The sequence below is a fragment of the Rhynchophorus ferrugineus genome, unplaced genomic scaffold (genome assembly GCF_030347505.1).
Source record: "Rhynchophorus ferrugineus isolate W39M unplaced genomic scaffold, kcgeb_rfMv2 rfM1, whole genome shotgun sequence".
NCBI classification, from domain to species: domain Eukaryota; kingdom Metazoa; phylum Arthropoda; class Insecta; order Coleoptera; family Curculionidae; genus Rhynchophorus; species Rhynchophorus ferrugineus.
In genome coordinates this window covers 52,207,879-52,227,209 of record NW_027472580.1, presented here as the reverse complement: position 1 = coordinate 52,227,209, position 19,331 = coordinate 52,207,879, and the positions used below count along the sequence as shown (strand labels likewise).

General features: G+C 29.9%; 1 protein-coding gene across 6 annotated transcripts in view; it reads right to left on the bottom strand.

Moving 5' to 3' along the window:
- Positions 1 to 608: 608 nt before the first annotated feature.
- LOC143189115 (neo-calmodulin) overlaps positions 609 to 19,331 on the bottom strand; it is a 278,660-nt gene continuing 259,937 nt past the window's right edge. For 4 of the 6 annotated variants that reach the window (XM_076393794.1, XM_076393795.1, XM_076393792.1 and 1 more), the window contains 4 exons: positions 13,821 to 13,956; positions 7,572 to 7,707; positions 3,440 to 3,588; positions 609 to 2,681 (listed from right to left, as the gene is read on the bottom strand). In XM_076393794.1, the coding sequence (XP_076249909.1) occupies positions 2,650 to 2,681; positions 3,440 to 3,588; positions 7,572 to 7,707; positions 13,821 to 13,956 (453 nt within the window). In that variant the 3' untranslated portion in view covers positions 609 to 2,649. Of the gene's footprint in view, positions 2,682 to 3,439; positions 3,589 to 7,571; positions 7,708 to 13,820; positions 13,957 to 17,865; positions 18,024 to 19,331 lie in introns of all 6 variants that reach the window. The other 2 variants (XM_076393796.1, XM_076393798.1) reach the window with 1 other exon arrangement.

Sequence of the window (19,331 nt, the reverse complement as noted above, 5' to 3'; positions counted from 1 at the left end):
ATATTTTAAAATCTTCTTTTTATCAACTGCTGCTGAACTTGAGTTCCGAACCATGGGCTTCGGCATTAGGCTTCCCGATTAGCGTGTGACAAACTTATACAGAAGACATCCGGTTTTACCCAGCTTCTTACCCATTGGACAATAACACTTATAAAACAATCACAAACATAAATTGACGACCATTCCCCAGCAGGATTAGTATCTGCTACTATCGCAGCAGTAGGAGGACCGCCCTGTCGCCTTGCCATCTGCACCAAACAAATAACAAAATATAACATTTTGAGACCGTTTCATAGTCGAAATTTATAATTATTTTAAATCATTTATAATTAACGATAAAATGTTTATAAACCCTGTTTTCGAACAGCATTCATTTCTTTACAAATATTTAAAGTTAAGGTAAGGTAAAATTAAGTAAATATATTATATTTTGATATTCATGTTTATGTTTTAATTTTTCTTTGATGGATATATTAGAAAAATATAGCAGTTAAGGAAATGAAATTATAATAGAAATAATAATTTTTTTATTAATTTGTATAGTTGGGCTGTTATTTATAATTTAAATTTCGTTTAAATAATATTGTTTTAAAATAAATAGAGTCGAACGCCATTAATTCAATTTATTTCTCAATTATAATAAATACATGGTTCCTTATACAATAATGATATTGATTAAATTGTATTAACAATCACCAATTGGGGTATAATTCTGATGAACAAAAATGGAATCGCCATTTACTTACGTATTAACCAAATTTTGTATACAAAGCGAATTATGACACATTTGTTTTTAACCTTGCAAGTTTACAGTGCATAACAATGTATAATTACAGATGTATGTAAAAAATATAACAATGATTAGATGTTATTTATAATTTGTTTCTTATACTATGATATTTAGATATCTAAAAACTTTATATAAATTAAAGGCAAAAGGTACATGATTCTTTTTCTCGAAATTATATCTTGCAAAAATTTTCGGACATTTAAAAAAATACATATTGTCATCTCGTTTGCTTTTTAATGTTAACAACCTACTTACTGCACCAAATTCTGGTAGTAATCGGTTAGCGAAAAAGTATATTAAACATCTGCTATTGGTACTAGTCGATTCTTTCTACCATTTACCTATATTAAGAAACATTTCTTGATTTGATTCATACAATTCTGTAGAAACATTCATAGTCATATAAGAGTCCTGGAAAAGAGATATGCAACTACCAACGCACATCAAACATTTATTCCATTTATTACTACTATTACTTTGTTCTACCCCATCAATATTATGAATTATCATAAATATTTACGATACCAGAAGCAGACCAATTACAACAAATTCGATTTCAAACATTTTCTTAGAAATTTTACTCGCAAAATAACATACCTACCTATCTATTTAACAAAAAAATATTCATTTATAATCAACGATAAAATGTTTATAAACCCTGTTTTCGAACAGCATTCATTTATTTTATATAAATACGCTCCCTACGTTACATTGATATTTTATTATACTTATACATAGAATGTGAAGCAGTGCCCATTGTAATAACATACATGAAACTTTCTAGATATATCTAAAGTATTCAGAGCTTTAAATTTTTTTTGATGTAATAAAAGTGAGTTAGTTGTATGGCCGTTTTAGTAATTCAAAAACTGTGAAGATTATTCTGGATATTTACCTTTTGTAAACTACTTATTCTTCTATATATACGAGAGCATTTAAAAGTATTTTGGAAATGCTTTGAATATCGCTTGGATACGAGTTCTAAATATTTGTTTGTTTGAAGTCGATTAAAAAGTATGGCAATATAATTTATATTGCGGTGAACTGCAAAAAGGGTATAAATCCCCAAAAACTCTGAGTTATCTGTTAATAATTAGAATAATTCATCTCCCCAGGATTTAAGCTCTAGTATAAAGTAACTGTGAAGATTAGATGTAGTTGAGATCTTTAATTAGAAATCTGAAAGGAAAGCAAATGCGAACTTAATTTCCTATGTTTTGTTAGAAAGTGTATACATATTTCAATTTCAAAATATTAATAAATATGTTATAATAATTTGTTAACGTATATGTTAGAAACATTTTGAATTATGATATTAAGAGATAAATAATATTTTAAGAAACAAATAATCTCACCATATCCAAAATATATCAAGACAATGATACGGCACAAACAAAAAATATTTAGAACTTACGTCCATCCAGAGGCTTTTCTAGTTTTTATTTTAAATTAATAATATAATCTAATATTGTTATCAATATACTTTTAACGCTATTGTATACACATATTTCATTATGATATGATTGAATACTTTTGATTTAATGTTATTGCACAGATGAGACTGATTCTTTTCAGCTATCTTTGTTACATATAAAATAAATGAGTTTCACGCATCAAAATATATATTTAGATCTCTTTTAGAAATATTATATTATCAGCAATACCAAATAGATTCTTTATAAATGTGTATATCGTGTATATATGGGAAGACTAAATATAAAGTGTAAGGTTTAAGAAGATAATGGAAATTTAACGATTTGAAAAATTTAAAGCTTGGAAGATTCTTAAGTACAATATAGAGCCGTGGATCTTTATAAGCAGTCAAAGATTTTTTTAATTGGACCATAGTTCCTATCTAACTAGTTTTTGGAAGTCAGGATTCCCACAAATTCTGAAAGAGAACGAAAAACATATTAATATTGGTGTTTTTATAAAGTTGCTGTTTCTAAAATATTTTCATAATGGATAATCTCTTTTAAGTTATTAAAAAAAGAAGTCTTATATACAGTGACTGTTACACAAGGCGCTCTTTTGGCGATTAGACTGATAGACCACTGCATATTTGAACGAAAGAGATCGTCAGCTGAGTAAATAGCGGTTCCAAGGTCACATTGATATATTGGAGTATATTGATTAACAAAGTTGAAAATAATATTTTTCTTAGTTAGACCAGAGACTTGTTAAATTTGATTGTATTTTAAATAAATTAAAGAATTTGCGAAAGAAAAATGTCGAGTGTTATCTATGCATTACTTTGCACTAAAAATTCTTTGTTGTTAATAATATTTGAAGCGGAGTATTCTCTTAAAACAAACAATATAGGTAATGTTGCAAATTTAATTTAAAGAAATCTCCAATTCTTCTGAGTTATTTGTAAAATATAGTTTTCAATTTAGTTTACAAAAACAATGAACTATGTTAATCCAACAGTAATACAAGTATTGCTGAAAAAAGGGCACAAAAAGTGTTTCAAAAGTGAAATACAGTTGATTCCCAATAATAATTCATTAGTTTTTGATTGTGTAATATAACATAAAAAAAAAATTTGATTAAAAATATGTAACGCTGTTATATTGAAATCATCAACATTGAATTTACTTGTATCGTTGAACAATAATCATAATGTTATTGTAATGAACAAAGCCTTACCTTCATAGTTTACTTGACCGTCACCATCTAAATCGGCTTCCTTGATCATATCGTCGACTTCCTCTTCGGACAGTCGTTCGCCTAAACTGGTCATCACGTGGCGCAGCTCAATGTTCGATATAAGACCGTCATTGTTCTTGTCGAAAACCCTGTAAAAGCCGTCATCGTCACTTGACCCACATTTAAATTAGGATGTTACAAGCGAATACATTCTTAAGATGCATGGACCTTGGCGAGCTCCCAAGTTTGTTTTTTGAAAAGTTCAGCGAATCGGGAAACTTTTCCTTAAATATGACGTATTTATTTGTCATTTTCGAATGATGCACGTCCGAGAGTTATTCGCTCTTGAAAAGTTTCTGGCTACAAACCGAGGGTCTTGCCAAGTTAAATTGACATCGCGTTTTTTCTTATGTTCTTTTTTGTTTTTCCGATTTTTCCTCTTTAAAGTTGTGCAGTTCGAGGACTGAATATTTACGAAACTAATATTTCTTTCTGTATAATGTAAATAAACAGTATGTAAACATTTCCTGTATGTTGGATACATATAATGAAGTTGTTATAACATTTTCGATTATCCATATTAAGTTATTTATGGCATTCTTCACAATAATCGATGAAAGGCTCAAATAAATTAATTGATAATATAAATGTTAATATAAGTTTTCATCTCTTTGGTTTGAAATCTGTGAAACTTAATGCACTCAACCTTCTTTTCTTATATCTTGTTTAAAAGCCTTCAGTCTGCTGTCTTATCAGATATCGGCAAAATTAACATGTTTTAAATCAACTTCAAGATTAAGGCTGCAGTAACCCATTAGATAAACAACTGTACGAAGACAGTTTGTTAAGTCGGCGACTTTTTGAATTGAGAAATATTTGTTTCTCAATTCACGATAGTGTAATAATAGTTGGAAGTTTAAGGCAATAGTGATGCTTTTAAAGTTACTGAGTGTGAAATTAAAAAATCATTGTCTCATCAAGCTACCTTCGTAGCATTTCACTAAAAAGTTTAATTTTTTAAAGAAAAGGGTTTTAATCGCAAAAATATTAATTTACTTCAAAAAACTGATTTATTTAACGAGAAGAAGAGGCGACTTGTTGAACGGCGAAACAAAGCGACACTGATGGCCAAGACAGTCCAATCCGTATCATTCGTTCACCATTAAGTTAAAAGATGGGCGGATAGTCTGGAATATATATATATATATATATATATATATATATATATATATATATATATATATATACATACACACATATATTTATATATATATATATATATATATATATATATATATATATATAAAGTAATTTATAGTCCTCCCAATAACAGAGAATGCACGTCATAGATGACGTTGAATACACTACCATATGCAGTTTATAAAAATGTAAAATTCGCTTTAAATTCGAAGCAGATTTTTCCTTGTGATTTTGATAGTTAAAGTAACTTAGTTAAGAAGACACAGAATACTGTCTGTACCATCGGAACGTGTAAATGAATCAGTTTATCAAACTGAATTTGTTTTGGTACTGGTTAACTCTGTTGTCAAATGTCTGCAAAATTCTTTAAAATGTTAGTAATGCTAATCAGAGGTTATAAGCCAGTACACTTTGTAAATAGAAGTCAAAGTTGACACGGTATCATTGCTACGTGCTGATATAAATACATTTTGATGACGCGGATTGGCTGTTTTATTGGTTAGATTATATTAAGGGAAAAAACAGTTAATCCCAATCCATTGAATGATAAATATTCATTGACTAGATCTCCCGTTCTTTACAATACGTATCCAAACTATCAGACGAGTTTTAATAAACGACGTATATAATAAAGTCTTGTTCTTGTGCGATCGGATGTAAACGCTATCAAGCAAAACAAAAAATAACAACATCAATTTTAGTTTGGCGTAATACGTTTTTTATTAATCAATATTAGAGTGGCTGATATATCAATATTACTCAAATTATGTTAATGAAATGTAAAGGGAATTAATAGGTTTATTTATATAATGATCTCTTAAATTATTTTCTAATTGAAAACGAAACAAATTTACGAATTAAACAGTGAATGATTTCTAATAAATTAATTTACAAGAGCATTGCAAATTAATAGACTTTTAATTCTATTTTTGGTATAGTATAAAATAAATTTGCTTTGTTTAATAGCTATTTAAATTATATAGGTTTTGGGTTATCGAATATTTATTAATTGGAATTATATTAGGTGTTTGTATATATAATGATCAGGTTTTACCTTTAAAGGCATTTCTTTAGAACAATAGGTGTACAAAATAGTAATCAAAACCTCAGTCAACTTTTTTAGCGCTTTTCTGGGAACATAATAATGTCGTCTCTTGTTTTATATTCAATCACCGAATCATTTTCGCGCTTCTTCAGTATTTCCAAACCATGTGACAACCAAAAAATACTGCATCAAACTGAAAAAGTGGTAATCAGAAGGCGCTATGTCTAGTGAGTACGCTGGGTACACCAGAACTTCCCATTTGAGATGCTAGATTGTATTGCTCTCAACTCTTTCAACTGAAATTCGTCGTTAAGCATTCTCATGCAAAATGTTGACTTTGTGCCTATTAGTCGGTATTGCTTGTATTTGTTTGCAACAATACATTGTTAAATTGACTTGATAATTCAGTTGACGTCCATAGACGCCAATAGTAACAGCTTCATTCGGTTTTAGCAGTTCGTAATGCGTTAATCGTTACAATTCATGAACGTTTACAGAAGCTTGATCATGCGGTCAAGTGGTTCAAATTCTGGAGGTCAACCCCCTTAAAACCCAGGCCATCATTTTCCATAAGAAGCGTTACGCACTACGCGTCTCGCAACTTAAGATCGTCACCGTAATAATTCCATGGCAGGATAACGTCACGTACCTAGGTATTCACTTCGACCGGCGGTTCGGTTGGCATTCCCAAATCCAGAAAGCAATCCCGAAAGGTTCGGGGATAGCACACCTGCTATCTTCTCTGATCTGCCCTTTTAGCAGACTTCCCATCTCCATCAAATGCTTATTTTACAAGATGATAATTAATTCCGTCCGTACTCCTCTATGGATCTAATGTCTACTTCAAGTGTGTTACACCCAACCAGGTCAAATGGCTTCAAGTTCTCCAAAATAAGCTCCTCGGGAGAATATTAAACGCTCCATGGTTTGTCAGAAATAATCAAATTCATAGGGAAACTGACACTCCAGAATTCAAGCATATCATATCTCAATCATTCCACAAACAATAACACAGCTCAAGTTCTTCTGAAAACGCGCTTGTTCGCGAGCTGGTCGACATGCCGGGAGCTTTTTCCAGGCTGAAACGACCTCATCCTACAGTCATAACTTTTGCCCCCATGCAACAGTATCCAGTTATGTGTTAACTCAAGTTCGCGAATCAATAGAATCGCCGAGTCCTCGTGCCCAATAACGGCTGCCCGATCAGCGGGTGCCATATCCCCAAATTTAATGCAGTAGCAGTAGCGATCTACAGTGGTTAACTGTGAGGCGGTTTCGGTTTAGTGTATTCGTAAGCCCAGAGGCAGTCCCACATAACCCGGTCCAACTTGTCACTCTCCAGGGCAAGTCTCCGCGACCAGGCATGCGTCATGCATTCCACCGCCTAGAGCCGCCTAGTTTTAGGCCAGAACAAAAAAAAATGCGTTAATCGAGCCCATCATAGATACATCAATAATTTGTATTCTGTAATATTTAATGAAAAATATTCGAAGTCCTGCAGCATCAACAGCACCGTGTTGGTTGAAAAGTAGACACTCTCTCCGAGTCTACGGATTGATAATGGTAATAACCATCACTATTTCGCCGATTTGTCGATGTGGATTACATTCCTGAATCGATCCGATGTAACCAACATTAATAATTGCGAGAAAACGGAAACAAATCACCATAAGTGCTGACGGTTTTTTAGGATTTTTTAAATTCAAATAACTCAAAAATGCTAATCGGAAATCTATTATTTTATATCGAGAAAATTTATTTAACAGTTAGGTAGGGTTGTTTAATAATTTTTTCACATCGCAATATTATGTAGTTAATACGTATTTATATTTTAAGAAATGTTAAAATTATAATTAATCAATGATATTACTATTGTTAGAACTCTACCTAAATGCTTCTTTAAGTTCTTCTTCTCCATCAGCATCTTTCATTTTCTTCGACATCATCTGGAGAAATTCGTTGAACTCTATAGTACCGTTGCCGTCTTGGTCTACTTCATTTACCATATCCCTAAGTTCCGTTTCTAAAAAATAAGAAAAATGAAATGGTAAAGTGAAATAGTATACTTTATGAAAGTTTGATGAATTCAGATTTTATGTTATAAACAAAGTAATATTATAAAAAGTGATATTATCTTTTGTTTATGAATTGAATCCAAACTGGCAAAACAGTGGTAACAGTTTAGATTACTATTGTAAACTTTTGTACCAATTGGATGTAACATTTTGTGAAAAGTAAAAACATTTCTTAGAAAAGAAATCCGGTAAGATAATATATACCAGGTGTATCGGAAAGTCATTCCGGTTTTTTCCAAAAAAAAAAACTACATAATTTTCAAGATAATGGATATATTTATTTATTTAGAATATTCTCCGTTTCATTCTATATATCTGACCTATCTTTTAGGCAATTTATGGATACTATTCTAAAAAAAATGTTTGTCCTTTGAGCAAAACCATTCATGGAGCCATTTTCTAACTTCTTTAAAATTAGACAAGTGGTGCTTTGTAAGTGCGTGTCCCATTGATACGAAAAGTTGATAGTTGGTTGGACGGTTGGCAAAGTCTAGATAGTATGGCGGCTGCGATAATAAGATCCACCGAAGTGTTTTTAACGCTCCCTTGACCAGTTTTACTTTATGAGAGGGCGCGTTATAATGCTGTAAAATTACTTTACGTGTCTTCGAGACAATTCTGGACGTTTTTCGATCAATACACGTTTTAAATTGATCATTTGTCATTGGTAGCGATCACTATTAACTGTTTCACCAGGTTTCTACAGCTCGTAATACACTACTATAACCGGCGGTAACAGCCACTCTGGCCCTACCAAACACAGTACATTGTCTTACGAACAAAACGATTTTCTCTTGGAGTCAATCGGCCAGCTTCACCAGGTGATAACCAATATTATTTGCTCTTATGGTTTTCAAAATAAATCCACTTTTCCTGACCCGTCACTATTCACTGCAGAAATTCCTTCCGATCATACCTTTGAAGCAGAATTTCACAGGCGATTTTTTAATTCTCCATTTGTCTGTCATTCAATTGATATGGTACCCATCTTCCTATCAATCGCTAATCATTTCTTGGTCCACATTTAACGCTTCTGTCAATTATTTTTGAGTTAATGTGAACGAACTATAAAGTGTATGTGAGTAACTATAAATCAGTATATTTATGAAAGAAAAGAAACAATTCTATTCTATGATAATGAAACTTAAATCCTTAATAAATAATGGACGCATTAGATACAACAGATAGCTTAAGTTACTATTTTAGATAACGTTCTCGTTGCAAATATTTATGATTAATATATGATTAACACTATTTAATATAACAGCATCCGTGATAAGTCATTATTAAGAAACAGCACTGGTTTCTTTTAAAAATAAAAATTAACGGATATACTGTAACAATTAAAATTCTTGGGTATTGCACTCACAATTTTAGTATGATTCATGAAAATTGGCACAGTTTTAGACTTTCACAATTAATCTCCTTTTATATTTAAAAAATAGTTAAAGCAGCAATGTTTATTTATATCTTTGGAAATTAGAATTCTAGGTCGTAATAATGAATCGATTTATGGATTAGTCGATGGGGAAAAGTGGGGTCATTGAAGGCTCTTCGTGACAATAGAAGTGCAGGTTCCTCACATCTGCATAATTCGAAATATTTGATAATAAGAATGTTGTTGGATGATCTATAAAACATTTTGAGTAGTTGACTAAGTAAGGTTTCAACGGATTTTGACGATTTTATATCCAATAATTCTGCTTATAGCTATCTCTTATCATTATAATGCATCTCGAACAATATAAATCTCCATCTATTAATGTAATAATATTAATGGAATTAAGAATAATCTCCACGAATTTTTCCACTACCTGATTCGCTTCATATGATTCCGTCGATTCGAGATCATCGATCTGGGTGTTTAATTGAGAAACATTATGAGAAACCTTTCGCGCATTATGTACTAAACCTTATTATTTCTTTATAGCGGTATTGGTAGTAGTATTCAAGTTTAACGATCAGTATCAAGTGCAATATAGCTGCCAAATATAAAATGACATGTATCTCAAAATCAAAATGAATTAATTTAAATATAGCGTATTCAAAATAATAAAGTTCATTATAATTTCATTCTGATTAAACAACATGAAATAAATTATACATGTTTAAGAATAAAGCAAAATAGAACAGTGAAGATTGATATGATTGTGTTAATTAAAATTTAGTTCTAGTAGGATATAGTTAGTAAAGATTGTTATATGATTATAATTAACCAATTATTGCTATTAAATATTTATATTGTTTCGTTTTATTTATGTGAAGTATGGTTTTACTAATAAAAATAAAAATAATAAATAAACTGAAAGTATAAATAAAATATTTTTTATTTAATTTTTTATTTTTACCCATTCACATTTTATAACTGGTTAATTCAGTATAATATTCGGGGAGACTATAAGGCTGTTCTTTATTGAAATTCTTTAATTAACCGGAATCAAATCAGTTTTCAAGCAATTAAAACAGGTTGACGTTGACTTGAAGCATTTCTCGGTCTAGTTAAGTGTAAAAAAGTGTTCGGGCAAACATATCCGAAGCTGTAAGATTACAAAAAGTGTATTTATTCTCAAAGATTCATCAAGATCCAACCTCCATGCTTTGAAAAAAAATTTTAGTCCCTGGATTTCTAATTCACGTATTGTAGTTCAGGGTATTAGGTAATATTACGCGGATATTAGTTGTTACATATGTTGTTGTTAGTGATACATATGTAATACTACTGGAATTTCATTTGCAATGTGTGGCCAGCGAAGGCGGATTGCAGTGGATACTATAGGAATTTAGAGTATCTAAAACTTGAGAACCTATTCCATACAGAGTATATCATGAAAGCTTGGGTAAAAAAGTGCTATTCAGAAAATTATTGAGGCCAAACTGGCGGAAATGTATACGTGATACTTGAAGGAGAAATAATTTTAATTCCAAACTATAAGCTGTCCAGACGGGAAAAAGAGCGAGAACATCCCACTGGTCCTTTTTAGGAGAGAAGTATCATATCGTGCGACTAAAACGGCCTTGACTACGAAGACCGAGTATTTGTGTTATACTGAAAGGTGTGGTGAGTGACAGGCCTAGGCATAGAGGTGTGGTTTGTATATAAATGAGCTTTGAAGTAAAATTAAAATTTTTGTTGTTTCTAGTAATTATTATTTAGCTTAATTTGGTGATAATGGATGTTAGTTAAACATCTCAATATATGTTATTGGACATATTTTCCAAGAAAAATTCTTAAATTTGTTTTTGAATGAGTGCTAATTAATGTTAATTAGTTAAAGACAAAGATGAGAATAACCTAAGCATATCATAATATTATTATTATTATTGGGTATATTGGGTATTATAACTATATAATATTTTAATATTTGGGAGAGTAACTACAATGGAAAACTTAGTTGATCGAAGATAATCCGTGCTACAATATGCTACAGTCAGCTATGTGTGTTATTATTACTGAAAATAAGAACAAAATTTGTTACAAATGACACATGAAAAGAAAAACTGTCAATAAAGCATTAAAAATGTGCAGGTCCAGTTTATATATATCTCAGAGGCAAACGGAACTATCTATCAATATTCATACATAATTACCACTTCGGCATGCTGTTTAAAAATACCTAAACCTATTAATAAGCCCATTGTTTTTGAAACTTGAATTGAACGAAATTTCCATAGCAGTCCTTCACTTTCTTCAAGAAATAACATATCACATTTGCTGGGTATATCTCTAAACCACCTGAAAACTTCCCAACCTGAAGGGATAAGCTAAGGTTAATAAAGGTATATAACGTTCCCACACCTACAGGACCTAAGAGAAATTGGAAGGATAGAGAAGTTGGTAGGGGGATTCAAAATAATTCATGATATTGACAAGCACAGCGAGATATAGAAGTACGGTTCAGTCAGACTTGACTGAGCTTTAGTTGGATACTAAGCACTACATTCACTTCGATAGCGTCCAGAACTCAGTCATTTCACAAAGCTCTTTTAAATACCAAAGCAACAAAACTAAGGGCAGAAGATCAACCCTATATGGCACACTTTTTTAAATTAAGGTCTGTAACAAAAAAATAATAAAAATAATTAATATGTCCTTTGATTGCTATGCGTTAAAAAGCAATTTAACCTCAGATATTTAGTGATGAAACGTGTCCGTTTTCTAAAAATGAACAATAAAGCGTTAGAATGTTTTTTTTTATTCCCAACATATCCACGTTTTATCGCCGCTAATTTACTGAACTAGTTTTTCTTGTAATAGATACTTTGGAAATTACTTAAAATATAAGTAGGTAATGCCAATTGAAATTAGAAATATTAGAACATAAACTTATAAGGAAGATATATGGTCGTAGATTTAAGCTGATAACTTTACGGGAAAAGATTAATTCCTTGGTCCGATCAGTAATCGAATTAGTTCTATGGTAAGATTTTAGTTCTTGGAACAAACGCCGATATGTAATTTGAAACTTTATGTTAGCTTAAATGAAATTATATCATCGTCTTTTCCTTTCTGTGCAAGAGGATGATTAATCAAACTTGTCGAAAGTTGCTTTAATCTTTCTGTAGACCTTGGTTGGTACTTAGGATAAAATGTGCAGAAAAAATACTGAGAAATACAATAATTCTCTTTAAATTTTTAAATTCACTAATAATAATCTGGCCGATACTTTTTTGTTTAAAAGTTATTTTGAACTAAAAGAAAAAAGTTTTAAAAGAAATTGGTTTCATTTAATTGAATGTTAAATATTGAGTACGTAAATATTTTGTTTTTAAGATTTTTAATTTTGTTTGTCAATGTTAGTTCATGTATTCCTGCGTAATTATATTCGATGGATAATATTTAGACTAGGCTATAAGAAACATGTATTTCATAATATTTCCAAATTATATTTACGGATTTTGCTGTTGCTAAGTTATTTGGTCTTTATTTAATTACACCATTTAATAACGAACATTGGAAATTATGTCAGTTATTGTTTTTGTCTTTTCTGAACACGCTGTTGCTATTTCAAGCAGAATCGAACATCGAAATATGATGGTATATCTATGAAATAAAGATGTGATCAATTTCCAACTTTATAAAAATTAAACTGATAAACCCTATAAAATTAAAAATTAACTGTTATTTTTACAACTTGTTTTTTATGTATGCGTCAATGACGAAATATATAAAAACATTTCAATATATGATTAACAGTATGTTAAAAAATATTAATTTGGTGAATTTAAATATTTAGTCAACAAAACCGACATCTCATTAATAGCGCCAAAAATTAATTAATATTCTACTAATTGATTTTTACTTAACAGAAAAATAGACAGGATCTCTTGCCCTTGGTGCTTGAAGCTGTTTACATTAAAGTTTTTATTGGTGTAGGTTATAGGTTGATACCTATTATATAATAATCTCTAGTTAGTTTTATCTTAGTTCACTATCACGAAGTTTAATTTTTTTTTTAATTGATATTTTATAAGATAATAACTAAATATAATAATTTTGTTTTTTTCTATTAGCCAATGCCTACGCGCTCAAATCTAATTATATAGGATTAATAATTAATCACAAAAAGGATGGTGATTTTCGGAGACCATGTTTTTATTAATATTTTATATATTTAGATTATTTTTATAATTGAAGCATATTTTTGATTATGAATTATGATAGGTAATCTGATTTATGATTATAACCTTATAATTGACTTACTCTGTTTATAATATTATAGCTGAAAATGTATTTGCATAATTTATATGAATATGTGTAAAAACATTAATTTTATAATAAGGAAATTAATTGTAAATTGATTGATACATATTGATATGAGTTACCAGTATACTTACTATCATTAATGGTAATTTAAAAATTAATAAAAAATGCAATATATAATAACAAATAATATTGTACATTATTTAACATAAATAAATATATAATACATTATATGTAGTTTTTTTAATTAGAAAACTCTTGCAAAAACAATTCAAACAAATAAGGGAGACTCTGGAAACCTGTTATTATTTTTAGTCATGTTAAATAAAGTGAAATCTAGTATCAAAGAATTATATTTACCTGTTGGTCTTTGTCCTAAAGATCTCATTACTACTCCTAATTCGGCCATAGTGATTGTACCGTCTTCGTCTTTATCAAAAAGCATGAAAGCTTCTTTGAATTCTGCCACTTGATCTTCAGAAAGTCCATATTCGCTCTGAAATACAGAAATTGCGATATTAATACAGCTAAATAGTTACTTTTAATTTAACCATATATATTGTCCTTAATTATATAATTTATACATCAATAATTAATATACATATTAAGCTAATCTCTTTTAATAATACTTGAGTAAAACACGATTTAAAGGATGCATGGCAACATTCTACAACAAAATATATGTAATCCAACAAGTTTTTAGGTGTTAACACTCTTTAGGTATAGAATATCCAAATATTAGTAAAATCGTTGGTCGTGAAGAACGGAGAAAAAAAATTAAAGTAATGGAGAATGGATCTCTACGAAGGCGAAAAATTGTAATTGTATGGAGATTTTTAACATTCTTTTTAATTTAAATTTAAATTCTTAGAGCTTTTTAATCCAGCTCTAACTACAGTTTCCGTAAGATCTCCAATAAACTATTAATAATATTTTGAAATTAGTTTATGGTTTACCCAAAATTACATAACGTTCATATTGCTTTGAAATATTTGTGTAAATTCTATCAGTTCTCCAAATCTCCGGTCTAGAATAACCTGGTCGCGAAATGACGGACATACTTTGCCAGGATATTATGAAAAGAATATCATGATTTTGGCTATAATTTGTCTGAATAACACCATTTGGAATAAGTGTATATTCCGAATAATATTACTCTATTCGAGAAAAAAATCTGTCTATTCCGGTGGCAGATTTCAACGTATATATAAGCGCAGTCAGAAATAGCCTAGAAAAATGGCCTAGGGCTTTGGGAAAATTTGGTAATGGAAAAAGGAATATCAATGATTTACGTTTATTGTCACTTGCGTCATTAAATAATTTTGTGGTAGTTAAGATTGTATTCCAACACCTTCCGAAGCACTAACATGGCGGAGTTTAAGAGGCATTGATTCCGAGGTGTTAAATTATGTTTTTTATGATTTTATTTCATTCAAAACTCAACCATTTCAATGCAATGCGAGCAATTGATTGTGGATCTGACATCTCCACTGTACAATAATGAAATTGTGACTATAGTGGTAAAAATTTAAGAAGTCGCATATTAATCTATCATAATAAATCGCGACTAGAGCTCCTTATGGAATCCAAAATAAGAAGTAGTTGCAAATCCAAACAACAAATAAATTCCATGCACTAGCTTTTGGTACACTTGATAAGCAAATATTTGAAACATTTGTTGAATATACTTTGAACATATATGTCGAATGAAAGATGAATGAACTCCTCACAGACTTCAAGATCAAGATCGTTAAAAACCATCTAAAAAATAAGAGATTTAGTGAAGAATATTCGCCCTGCGGTAGCAATAACATCGTATTAGTTGAGAACTAGACACCGCTACCGAGGGCCTGCTATGTATTGATGTTAGAATATTTCATATTTTTTACTTATTTGACGGAACATTATTTAAGTGACTACATAAATATACAAGATTGCAAACAAGACCTGAGTAACCAAAAAGTGTTTATAAGGTAAGTTGGGGAGTTGAATTTAAATTAGTAGCCCGAAATTGGTTTCGATATAAAATCTAAAATAGGTCTTTTGACCATTAATAACCATTTATTTAAAAAAGTATAAACCAGAAACGAACAGAAGTTCAACTGAGTCTTTTGTACTACTTGGGGTCTGTTTCATGCATTAGGGACCAAGAGTAATCGCTCATCATGCCTCCGTCCCAAAATCCTTGGTATCGGCTTTTGATTTTCCCTATATTTTGTTGTAGTCTTTCCCCATGTTTGTTGCTCATGTCGCCCAAGTTTTGTAGGAAATAATATATATTTGAGCTCCAATTCTGTGGTAATTTTGCAACAATTTGTCTATTAGGTGCTTGTAATCCAGTGATTTGTGGTTATCGAGAAAGCTTTGATCAACACTTTGAAACAATGACCATGCCCCTGCTTCATCAGGCTTTAAACATTTTGTAAAGTCTACGAAATGATTTTCTTGGATAACGAAATTGTTTTCACTGTTCGCTGTTAATGAAGGCTGTTAATGTTTCAATTGCACCGAGTCAAATTGGCAATGGATCACTGTCCGTATTTGGATTTGACTTCGAAACGAACAAAAGTATATTTAATCATGATTTTTCTGTTCTTTCCAAAAAGTTGGCACAGAAAATGAAAATTATACATTTTCGCCAACTGATTACTTGTACAGCTTTGTTCTTGTACGCGTTACAATATAATTTCGGTACCCATGGCTTGTCAGTGTTTACAAAAATAAAACCAAAATACTGCAATTATGTATTTTTACAACTTTATGGCTGCATTTTCACATGCTCTGTAGTACAATTACAGTTCAAAAACAAATTGACAGCCGTTATAAGATTGCAGTGATACCGTCATGCGCGAACTCGAAAACTAAAAGCCATTTTGACAAACGGATTGAATATCTGAGTTTGTGGTAACAAATAACATTAAAAATAGCTCTCATCTGCTCGGGTTCAGAAGTTAACAGCAATTTGCAAACTTGTGTTATTAATATTAACGTTCATGATATTTGGGCTTTTGTATTTTCTGTATAGAAAATTTTAAGTCACCTAACTTACATCTCTTTAGCCTTTGGTATCATTTTTCTCAGAATCATTAACAAACGCAAGTACATAGACATTTGCAACTAATCATTTGCATCTAAGAGACATTGCAAGGAATCGAATATGATCGAATCATAATTATTATCGGAAAGTACTGATAGTTCTGTTGTGTTAGTTTTATTATTGTTGCAGAGTTTGTTCGCATAATCGTGATTATTAAATAATTTTTAATAAAGTGTTACTGCCGATGGGTATTACCGATCCTTGATTATTGAGATGATATTTTATTTAAGTCTTATATTGTCTTTTTTTTGTGTTTTTCTTTTATGGTTTGTTTTTACACTGCTGATTACTTCTAATAACAAAAGAAACAGTACTTGGAATAATTGTCTTTGAACTTGTTTGTCCAGAGCTATAGAAAAAGTATAAATGTCATTGAATAAGATCCACAGATGGACTAAATCTACAAAGTGAAATAAGATTTCGCCTTAAAACATGAAGTAAGGTTATTAAATCATAGCAACGAAAGTAATATCACAAAAAAACAATGATTTTGTAGGTATAGTATATCTTAAGAAAGCATTTTTGTTTACAGACAGAGATTTGTAAACATATATTTAGCAGATGTTGGGAGGTATAATTAAATATGTTTTGAAGTAATTAAATCTTTAGCAATTTTTCTACTTTTTCATATGACTGGTAGTGGTAGATAGGACGGTGGATACATTTATAAAGGGATTCCGGAGAATAGTCTCCAAGGTTCCAAGGTGGAATTATTTATTTTGATTGTTAAATTTGCCCCACATACTATTTTTAAATAGCACAGAATATAAAATTAGGAAAAACTGATACATATCTTATATTAATATTTATTTAATGAAGCCAAACAGCGTATTAACACTCCATAGAACATAGATAGGTATAAATTAATCATATCTTTATATCTAGATATAAAGATATGATTAATTACTTGTTAGTTAATTCATTACGGTAGTCAGCCAAGTTAGTTAAATTATTGTGCTTTAAACATTAATCTATTTATTAAGTAATTTTCATGGCATTGTGCTTTTTTAATTCCAAAATGCAGCGCAGACTCATCAAAAAAACATGTGGTGTTTATGGTGATAGGTATTTAAGTGAACGGCTGTGTCAGGATTGGTTTGCTAGTTCTCGTTCTTAAATCTTGAAAATGAATATAACCCTTAGCGAACTTTATCATCATTAAATATCAACTACAAAAATGAGAAATGTATTGGAGCGAGTTTTTATTTGCGAGTCCCAGCTCAAACGAAACGAAATCGAGCCATTACTAAGCATTAGCACCAATAAGAAAACGCACACATCCCTTTATATTATATATATAGTACTTACAGATGATTGTTGTATTTCTAGTTCACTAGTTAGTCTTTTCAATCTGGAATATTCTTTGTCGTAACGGTGATTATTTGTCATTTTCTTTGTTTTTAATTCCGTTCTTTTTATAATCGGAATCTATACGCGGCTACGTTTTTTTTTCTTAATGAAAAATTCTGGAACATAATACGTCATTCAGAGGATGTTTCTATTGTGAAGTGAATGGAGACTGTTTATATTATACGTCGCGGGTATCTGGAAAGCGTTGTCAGTTTTTGTTAAGACAATGAGGTAGTCGGGAAATTTTAGATTTTCGTTTATTTTTCCTGACATTCCGCAACTGCAAAAACCGTATTTTTATCTTATAAACAACTACCTACTATGATTTTTTTTGTAGTAAGTTAATATTAAATCTTAAATTAATCTCTTTGAATGATATAACAGCGTTGGTGGTGTTTGAAGTTGAATATAAATATTTTCTTATTTAATATTGTGTAATATTACATACCTATTTTTATTAAAATTACAATTCGTCTTCCCGTGTAGATTTCAAAATTTTTAAATAAAAAAGCTAGTTCCTAAATTTAGGTTAAAATATAGATACCTTATATTTAATTTGTGGATTAGTTGAAATATGCAAATTATTTCAGCAAAAGTATATTTATCGAACTAAAAAATAGGTAATTTTCAATTTGTTAGCTAAAGTTTAAATAAACATTTATTAACAAATTCTTGTAAATGCATATCCTTTATTATCATTGCATTGTTCGTTTTGCTTTTATTGACGTTTAAATATTCCAACAATTGTTTGGTTGTTTATTTCAGAAGGTTACCACTATTGATTATATATAATTTGTTTTATTGTCTAAAAATTAAAATGAATGTTTATCGATAAATATTTATAAATGTACATACTTTATCATAACTTCATTGTCCTTATTAATATTATTGACGTTCACATATTCCGACAATTGTTTGGTTGTATATTTCAGAAAATTACAACTATTCATTATATATAATTTGTTTTATTGTCTAAAAATTAAAATGAATATTTATCAAATAATATTTATAAATGTACATAATTATGATAACTTCATTGTCCTTATTGATATTATTGACATTCACATATTCCGATAATTGTTTGGTTTTTTATTTCTGAGATTTTATTTCTGATTTTATATATTATTATCATTATCTTGATATATTGCCAATTTGTCACATAAAAAAAGAGAATATTTAGGCTATCGATGTTAATAATAAACAAGTTAAATATCAGTTCTTATCATGTCATTATGATTAAAATTAAATCGTGTATAACATTGCGCAATGCAACAGTCATAATTGAAGAAACTTTTATATATTGCAATATTACAATTAAAAAAATGTAATTAAAATTGGAAATATATTTTTGCAGATGATTATTCTTTTCTATATCAATCCTTCATAGAAGTAAAACACAGTGAGCCGTTATAAAAATTCAGAAG